The 9,924-nt window shown below is 32.8% G+C and overlaps 1 protein-coding gene across 1 annotated transcript; it reads right to left on the reverse strand.

Moving 5' to 3' along the window:
• On the reverse strand, nucleotides 529–7,119 carry LOC18601541 (polypyrimidine tract-binding protein homolog 1). Its single transcript, XM_007032508.2, has 10 exons — nucleotides 6,801–7,119; nucleotides 5,927–6,136; nucleotides 4,481–4,543; nucleotides 4,331–4,404; nucleotides 4,047–4,142; nucleotides 2,848–2,905; nucleotides 2,669–2,773; nucleotides 2,496–2,577; nucleotides 1,465–1,577; nucleotides 529–1,238 (listed from the first exon to the last, which is right to left on the reverse strand). Exons 1-10 carry the CDS (start codon nucleotides 6,981–6,983, stop codon nucleotides 822–824), a joined length of 1,401 nt encoding a protein of 466 aa, XP_007032570.2. The 5' UTR covers nucleotides 6,984–7,119; the 3' UTR covers nucleotides 529–821.

A 9,924-nucleotide genomic window follows, 5' to 3' on the forward strand; every position in this document is an offset into this window, starting at 1 on the left:
GTAGTAAAATTCTTTGTTCTGTCTGCATTTCAAAGTTTCAAAACCAAAATTGACTAGCCATTCAACAAGTCAAGCGGTAGATGGACATGGCCCTGGTCAGTAAGATTGGTGACGGCCTTGAATCAAGATGACAGCGGTGCTACAACAGTCAAAAGGCAGCCATGGCGGCCGATTATACAAGGCAACTTGGTTTCTTGCCCTTCAATGGACATTTAAACTATCCTTGCGTCTGTTTTTTTTTTTTGACCTTTTATTGTGCAGATGAAATGAGACACTCAAAATGGATTGGGTCAATTTTTGGGTTATCACCAGAGAATGAACCAAGTGCGTCTCTAAGAGGAGAACGGCTTACCCGGCTAGATTGGATCACCAAACATGCAATGTCCTGACAAGAATTGGTGCCATAAGATTTGAACTTAAAAGACAATGCACAGGAATAGGGAAAAAGACAATGGTGGGACTTGGGGGGACCAAAATATCATCATTTAAAAATCGAAAGTAACAAAACATCAATTTAGAGAGGCATCTAAAGGCAAAAAGTTGCTGCAGGCCAATATAGCACGAAAGCATGTCTTTTACATTCATTTACCAATTAATTGTGAATGCAAGCTCCATTTTACATCAGTGATGGATATGGTTTCAGAAAGAAAACCAAAAAGAAAAAACAAAACACTTCCAGACCAATAAAAGTTAATTATAAATTTAATTATAAAGGCTCATAGATCTGCGAGCCAAAAGATCCAAACGGCAAATCTTTAACCGAAATATATGATGGAAAGACAGGCGGCTCATTTGAATTCGCCAAGAGGAAAAGACATGGGTCATTGACCATAATAAGGAGGCTGACCCGGCACTGGTGCACCACCTGGTCTAACATTGACCCCAGGCTGTGGCATTCTCATGGAAGACACACCAGGATGCGAAAGGGGTGATGAACCAGCAGGTGTTGCAGCATTCACATATGTAGGTACTGAGGATGATTGATATGATTGACTGGGAACTGTCCCAGGAACTGATCCATAAGGTGGTCTAGCCTGTAAATTTGGATCCCAAGCTGGAACTTGTCCAGCAGGGGGTTGAGCCTGCATTGCAGCTGAAGCTGTATAGTCAGTCCCAGGGTACAATGGAGCTGCCTGAGGATTCTGCCAAACATTTGGAGCAGCAGGCAGACCAGGAACTTGTGTTGCAAGCAAACTTGGGTCTGAGATTGTGTAATCTCTACTTTTATCACTGTAAGCCTGTGGCAACAAAAGAAATAATCAGTCACACTGCATGCCTGCCAAGACAAATAACAGAACTAATTTAGCAGGTAAGGGTGGTAATCAAGTGTCAAGAAGCATACATTTTAAGGACCAAATCTTTTTTCGATCAAGAACGAATCCCCTTTATCTTCTAACGACGTCTTTAATTTATTTTTTCCTCTTTTTTTCTCATGAACATTAACTCAAAAGCACATATTTATACCTTTACATTGAGATCAGTATGACGAGAGTATGATAGATGAAGCTTACAATAGCCACCATCATATATGCAGTGTCCCTCTAAGGCTTCTTTGGCGACAGCCGCGGTTGTGACATCTGAATGTAACAACTTCTACATCAGTAAAATCTATCAAAATGCCTCTCTATCAAAATAGAACATATATTGCAAAAAAAATTAAGTTGCAGATAGTAAGATAGATGTCCAACAGTCAGCAATGGACACCCATAGGCCTTGAGACTTCCAACTTGGGGTTATCAAGTTCAAATCTTGGGGAAGAGCAGGTAAAGAAAAAACAAAGAAATGGAACAAATTTCTGAAGAACAGGAAACAAAGCCAAACCAAGAGAAAGATACAATAATTATACATATAATATAGACACAGACACTTTCAAATGAAAAACAAGAAAAAGGAACAAATATTTGCATCAAACACAAAAGGACATAGTTTATTAGATCTGATTTGCTTTTGCTCGTGGTCCTGGTCACGAGGCTCATAATAGCAGCTTCTGTCTCTGTGGAAAATTTTTTATTCTTACAGAATGACATATATTCTTCTCATCTTTCTTCAAATTAACGAACAGATCACAAAACTAAAAAACAAGTAAATAAATTGAACTGAACAAAACAAAGGAACACTTCAGTTAGGTATGCCTTTTGGATCTTGTCTTTCAGAAAAGAGTGCCAAGGTGCCCAAAATGTTGATCTTAACAAAGTTCCTTCACAGAGAGGTGGCAAGGTGCACTTGTTATGTCTGGCACCTTTGCATTAGTGCCTAGGTGCTCACCTTAAGAACAAAATAAAATTAACAAAAACAGAAAATGGACATTCAACAAAGTAACCTATGGATGTGAGGTTCTTGAAGCAGGGAAAGAAATGACCAAAAAAGGGAATTTGAACTAAATTCTCTACGTCACACCTTGAATGGAAGGATAAATATCGTATTAATATATAAGAAGGCAGGGACTACCAAAAACGTATATAAAATAATATAAAATTCATATGATGAATACATACCAGGATACTGAATTAGTGCCTGTGTTCCACCATTCTTCTCAAATATTGCAATCTTTTGGACTGTGCCAAATGCAGAGAACACCTACAATAGGCAACCAGTAGAAAATATGAGGAAAGTTTCGAGCCATGAACCAGTATTTTCATGTCAATGAAGTAGCGAAATAATGTCCTACCGTGTGAAGAACATCAACTGTCACAGCATATTGCATATTTTCAATTGAAGCAAGTAGCACATTACTCTGAGGTTCTTGCTTTTTTCCATCCGGACCAACTACAGGCTGCAAATTACAGCTTATTCATTAACACTCTAACATTAAAAAATAGGTCAAATGTTTGTAAATTAAAAGACTACCTGCATAAGTCCCTCCATTGCAGTAGGATTCACAGGAAGGTATGGGTTGGTATAGTCCCTACATAAATGTGCAAACAAAATCAGAATGTCTAATATAAATATTAAAACATAAAGTACAAATTTATAGCCCAATATCGAAAAAAATTGCATTTAATCAGGATACATAACATATAGCGATAACAAATTAATGCTACTACAAATAGATAAATGAGATGACATAAAAGATTAAGGGTTCAAATCCAGAACCATCCTGTTCAACAGCAAGTTCCACAGCAATAGCAGATCAAGCCCTATATGGGCATCCAGTTGGTTCAGAGTATTTATAGCAAAGACCATCTCAAAAACTTTCAAAACTATGTCAATCAAATACTCTAGCTTAATTACAACCAACTCTCTGATTGCTAAGGTCTTGAATTTGGCCAATGCTTCCACGAAACAATTCCATAAATGTTCAAATAGAAATAACTACAATCACATTTTATGAAGTTCCATCCAAATGATGACAATGAGAATTAGATCAATAAAATAAATTTTATGTAAACATTGCCCTTTCCCCCACAATCAACTAGCTTCTCATGCCAATTTGCAATATACTCACCCACTCTCATTATATAAAATAAACAAACCCATAAAAGAGACAATTATTCTGAATTCAAAATACTATGAAACAACTGACATTCTACAGTGAGTAATTTCTCAGCTAATAGATTAAATAATTTGCAAACACAAAACGGTTGGCAGAAGGATCCATAAAAGCAATATTCAAACCTGAAATCAGATCAATATTACCCTACTAGCATGTTACAGGAGTTTCCAGTCAATTACTAAAACGTTATTTGTATGAAAGAAAGAGTTGTTTCATTTGAATGCAGAAAAGGGGGAGGTTCTCCCTCGTGGTACCACCAAAGTGGCAATTCCACAATCAACATATAAACAACTCCAACTATACTTCGCAACTGTATGAAACTACGGTCAAAAGATTAAGAAAATTACTAAGCGGCCATGACAACACATCTGTGTGCTCACTACCAGGCTTCACTAACACCCTAGATGACAAGAAGCACACACATATTAGCAAAATATCAGATGCTAAAATATATATTTAGCAGGAATATTATTTAAGATATAAGGAATGAAAATGACCAAACATTGATGCACTTCAAATAGCAAACAATTTGGTATTTTGGGTCCACTTTTACCTGCTCCGATGAGATTGAAATTTGATATTCAGATCCGTGTGTGCAGAATATGAGATTCGCAGGTGACAAGAAGTAACATGTTCCGGAAGCAAGTACCTAAATTCAAAAAATCATAAAAACATTACAAGACAAACATGCCATTATGCAATTCCCAAACTATATATATATAATCAATATGAAGAAGAGAATTAATTGATGCTAGAGAGGTGAGAAGAAGAGTTTGCATGTGCAACTGCACATGAGAAAGGAGACAAGGAAGAGGCAGGCAAGGGAGCAGTACACACCTTGGAATACTTCTCCCATCCAAGGCATTCCTTGCTGAAGATGCAGTTTCAGCATCAGTGAATTGGATTAAAGCCTGCCAACATTCATCATAAAAATAAGCAAGATATTGACACAACCTCCAAAGATCCAAATCCACTTTGACATCTCACCTGGAATCCTGCAGCCTTTTCGAAAGTAGCAATTTTGTGCACAAAACCAAATGCAGAAAATACCTGAAACAAAATTCAATCAGATATGATCACAAATCACAAATATAAATAAATAAATAAAAACATTTGGGAACCATCACAAACATTGGTATAATAGGAAAAATCTTTGTTAACAAATCCAAATGGATGAGAAATAAGTGCAGAATGACACCTGTGCACACATGCCTCAAGATAGACCTTAGAAAGGAGTATGACGTACATGACAATATTTCCAAACTGTCTCCAACAAAAGAATCTAAATAAGAGGCATCACCATCTGTGATTCAACTGATTTCAATCAAAACACTGCTATCTCTATATATGTAAAAGAACAAGAACAGATAACAGTTTAATTCATTTCAGATCTATAAGAAATGGCCTTTAATTGAAAACTATCTTAAAAACAAGGGTTTAAGAAAATCAAGTATCCCTCATCAGTCATACAAGATATGACACAAGACTAGATTTAAAAAAAAACTAATAGTTTCACCATATGGTATCTTTAACTTCAGGTGTCTGTACCTAATTAGGCCAATTTCTCAATCAATCTAGGATGTAGAACAAATATCCTAAAGCTCAAGACGCTCAAGAAACAATCTAAAATCTCAACCAAATTTCAACTATCAATGCCATATACTCAAATATCCAGAAAATATCAATAACTCATAAATCCAAGCCTACTTGAAAGTAAAATACTTAGGTATTTATAACTAAAGCTAAAACCCAATGACACACAAAATACCAAACATAACTCTAAAGCCCTAAAAATATGGGTTAGATTGTGATCTTTACATAAATTTAGGCTATTTTAGATTATTTAGATAATTTTATAATAACTAGAATTTTACTTCTTTTCCAAGCATTTGGGCTTTGTGGTTGTATTTGGCATTTTGAGTTTTATTAGGGTTTTAGGTTTAGTTATAAATACCTATATTCTTTAGTTTCAAATGGGCTTGGATCTATGTTTATTACCTACATATTTGAGTATTTGATATTGATATGTGAGAATTTGGTTGAGAATTCAGATTATTTCTTGAGTGTTTGAGTTTTAGAATATTTATACTACATCAATCTGTTGAACGGATAACATTTCTTCAATTCTCTATATAAAAGTTGGCAATTCCTCTAAATATATGCTCATTGACAACAAAAATTACAACGATTTTGACACACTAAAAATAGGCCACTTTTAGAAGTAGAAATACAAGATATCTTCATTTAATCATACAAAAATACTCCTTATCAAGAATCGTCCAAGACTCCAGTCTCCTTCTACAAATGTCAAAAGCCCCTAAGCTGAAAAAGTCTTTAGAGTACCTATTCTTATAGCAGCAATGTAATAGAGAATCTGTAACAACTGATAGGATTTAATCAGAAAAATTCATTCTGCCAACAGTAAGGACTTACCAAGTGAATGGTCTCAATGGTCACGTCATTAGCTTCCACACCCTCAATGGTAACCAGCAAAACATTTCCTGGGGTATCTCCAGGGCTCTTGTTGTTGACAATTTCATGTCTGTTTGAATATTGAATATACACAGTTTTTCCACGAACTTGTGCTGGCTCTGAGGATGAAGCATAGTATGAAACCATAGAAATAGCCTGGTTCAAGTCTGCCTGCAAATAAAAGTAACACCTTTTATTAACAGAAAACCGCCACTGATCACCCTTTAGAAAAGTATCTAAATTTCAACTTTGAAATTAACCCATCGAAATTTACATTAACAAAAAAAGAATTGGAGCCAAAAACTCATATTTTTATCATAAGCCCATAATGCCTATACTAATTACCCTTGACCGAACACAATAAAACCACCCCAAAAGAAATCAAAATTTTCCAATTGTCAATTCACCAAACAAAATTAAAATTTTCAAACAAGAGCGAAAAACAATCAGAATTTAACCATGAGCACATGACTAATTAACCTAAACCTAAAACAGCTAAACAAAACCATCACTCCCCACCCCCACCCCCACCCCCACTACCCAATAAAAAATAGATAAAAAATTTTCAATTTTACAATTAACCCATCAAATCTACATTCAAATATAACAAAAAAAAGCAAAATAAAATCAGATTTTTACTATGTCAAAGAAAGAAAATAAACCATTACCCAGAACTCAAAAATTTCCAATTTGCAATTAGCCCATCGAAATTTACACTTGAAAGATAACCAAATTAGCAAACCATCAGATTTAATAAAACTTAAGCTAACACAAAGAATTCTATAAATTATAACAAAATTAGAAATAAAAAAGATTGATGGATTCAGAAGCTTACGAATTCAACAAAAGCTTGGTTTCGATTGGCGCCGACATTGCACTTAGTGTTAACGATCTTCCCAAAGGGTTTACAAAGCTCGACGAGTTCCTCTTCCGTACACTCCCACGGGAGATTTCGGAGATGGAGAACCTTCGATGGCGTCTGGGTGTAACGGAACTGGGGTTGGCTTGACGTTGACATCTAGGGTTTTTGCAAGGTGGGGGTGTTTGTTTGGATAGAAACTAAGGGAATTTTCTGGGGAAAATTTTGTTTTCGAGAGGAAAAGAGATTTTGTTTCGTCACTTGTGGGGGTTTTTTCGATTGATGTGATGGCAATGAAATATTGGTGTGACTAGGAGGAATAATAGTGGGAGGCTGTGTTGAATTTACCGGTTTGCCCTTGTTCAGGTTAGAGGAAAATTTGTGATTTATCTTTTTAGCTAAGGGTATTACTGATAATTAAAAAAGGTTATATAATTGTGTGTAAGAGTATTTTCCTCCAATGATGGAAAATGGGGGTAAAAATTTAGATAATGTTAAAAATAAAAGCATTTACATTTTAAATAACATTGATGTCCAAATCTAAGCTAATCTTTCTCAAAATTAAAAACATATCCATACAATTGTATATCCCGCTTATTTTTTGTTCATAAATTTTTTTTATTTTCAATAAAATGAAATGATTTTGTTTAACTCTTAATGATCGAATTTAAATTATGGATTTGGAACATGTCAAGTGTGTTGCTGACTAATTTACATTTGATTGAACTAATGTTGACAAACAAGAAAATAAAAAGGTATAAAGATCAAATCAAAGTTTTAACAATGTTATAAAAGAATATATATATATAAAGAGGTGACAAATTTCTAAAACAAATCAATGTCAAGTCTTTCTTTGTTTAATTTACTTAAAATCAATTTTATTATTTTATTTATTTATAACATAATATATGGTATGGTTATAAATTATTTGATATCATTGTACAAAAACTATGTTAATGAGCAGGTAATTATAATTTTTTTAGTTCTTTGTTTCAGCCTCAATAATTAAAAATCCAAAAAGAATATGCATATTACAAAAACAAACAAAAAACAAAAAAACCTTTTAGCCTAAAATGCACGGAGTATCTTTAAGTGCCTTGCCATAAGGTACCCATGTTTATGAAATCAAAGCAGAAAAAGCAAAAACAAATTTAAATTTATGTCATCTACCTTGTGAAGGTAGCATGAAATTTTTAAATATTTTTTTTAATTAAAAAAAATTTGAATTTTACTTTTTATATAAAAAATTATGTACCAATCAATGAGTCAATCACTCGAATATATTGATTGATTAAACATGAGTACTATCCCATCATCCCTTCCATGATCAGACGATAAATTAAGGTAAAAAATATGAAATCAAACAAAAAATAATAACCTCAAAAAATTAAAATTAAATATGAGGGCAGATTCTATGCTTCCAAAGCTTCATGAATGATCAAGGGGTGTCTGCAACTGAACGCTGACACGTGCTTTTCACTCACCCCACGTATAGAAACTCATAATACTACTCGTAACTCAAAGCAGAGGAGCTTAAATAGCGTAAACGAGAGAAAGAGGACCATTTTGAAGTGGAGTCTACCGACGGTAATATACAAGTGACGAAGTTGAATGGAAGAGTTGGAAATTCATGAATTTATTTTATAAAAAAATAAAATTAATATGAAAATTAAGTAAATACAATTGAAATTATGAAAAAAAAAAAGGAAACGAGGAAGTATCTAAAATTTAAAAGGGTTTGAGAAAGACGGAACGAAGCTGCAATTGCATTCAAAGTCATCGTCTTTTTCTCTTTGCGTTTTAAATTGCTCCGTTTTGGTTGATTAATTCGAAATTTTCAATCCAAACTTTAGTTTAAAATTCGAAGAGTCGAAAGTTGAAAAAAGCCTCAAATTGTTTTAAATTCAATTTATTCTCCTTTTTTTTTTCAAAATGTCGAATGGTTAGAATTTATTTATTTATTTTTTGTTAAAAGCCCTATTCAATCTTAAGAACATGGTAATCAGGACTTAATTGAAGCAATTAGTTTTTTTTTTAATTTTCAAATCTTAGTATGTTTGGTCTGTTTTTCTTTTTTTTTTTTGTTTAAAAACTATTACAAAATTTTTATAAAAAATAATAGTTTTTGAAATTAAGTTAAAATTGTTTGATAAATTTATTTTTTTTATAAATTTTTTTTATAGATAAGCTGTTTGGCAAAATAACTTATATAAACTCTATTTTTAATTAAAATTACCATAAAAGGATATTTAATAAATAACTTTCTATTAATCATAAATTTCTTTATTCAAAATAGAAAAAAGTTAACTTTATTTTCTTTATCTATTGAAAATAAATTTTTGAAAATGTAAAAAGTGTTTTTATATAACATAAAGTTTATAATTAATAATAAATCTTAAAAAAAGAGTTCCACAAATAATTTATAAGTAACACATAATTCATAAATAACTCATAAATTAATAATTTCTATTTTTCATCAATACAACAGCTATTTGGTTTTGAATTTTACCTATGTAACTATCATCCAATGCTTTTCTATGAGCATATGAACCATTTCTTCATCATTACTTTTTTCTTCTTGACTCTCAAGAATATAATTAGGATTATGATTACATTTGTCAAACTCCTTATTTAGAACATCACACTATCTAATGTAGTTATGAAGTGTTGTTGTTGCAACAATAATTTTTTCTTGTTTTATCAATGGAAATGGCTTCACATCACATAAAAAATGCCACCTATTCTTTCCAAACTCTAATTGTTTGGTTAATGACATTTCTTAACAAAGAATGTTCATGGTTGAATGTTTCTTTTACACATTATGACTAACTACAACCTCTAAAATCAAGAATGTGATATCTTTCACCTTTATAAGTGTAAAACTCGACCCTATAAACATATGCCATGACATACATGCACTGAGTAGCATGTTATTATGCTAAAAAAGCACCTAAGAATAGACGTAACCCGGTATTGTACCTAACGGTACACTTGAGTTGATTTAACCTCGAACTAGTTCAAATAGGAATCGTAGGATGAAATTTAATATTTTACAGTCCAGGAATGACTAAAAATGATTGTTTGGAGTTCGAGGGTTCAT

Source organism: Theobroma cacao, chromosome 4 (genome assembly GCF_000208745.1).
Source record: "Theobroma cacao cultivar B97-61/B2 chromosome 4, Criollo_cocoa_genome_V2, whole genome shotgun sequence".
Taxonomy (NCBI): domain Eukaryota; kingdom Viridiplantae; phylum Streptophyta; class Magnoliopsida; order Malvales; family Malvaceae; genus Theobroma; species Theobroma cacao.

What these genes read in the sequence shown, in the direction of transcription:
- LOC18601541 (XM_007032508.2), bottom strand. Translation starts at nt 6,983, where the DNA reads ATGTCAACGTCAAGCCAACCCCAGTTCCGTTACACCCAGACGCCATCG. An exon ending in GGCACTAATTCAGTATCCTG is followed by an intron (nt 1,578 to 2,495) that starts GTATGTATTCAT and finishes TGTTACATTCAG; the next exon opens with ATGTCACAACCGCGGCTGTC. An exon ending in ATACTGATCTCAATGTAAAG is followed by an intron (nt 1,239 to 1,464) that starts GTATAAATATGT and finishes TTGTTGCCACAG; the next exon opens with GCTTACAGTGATAAAAGTAG.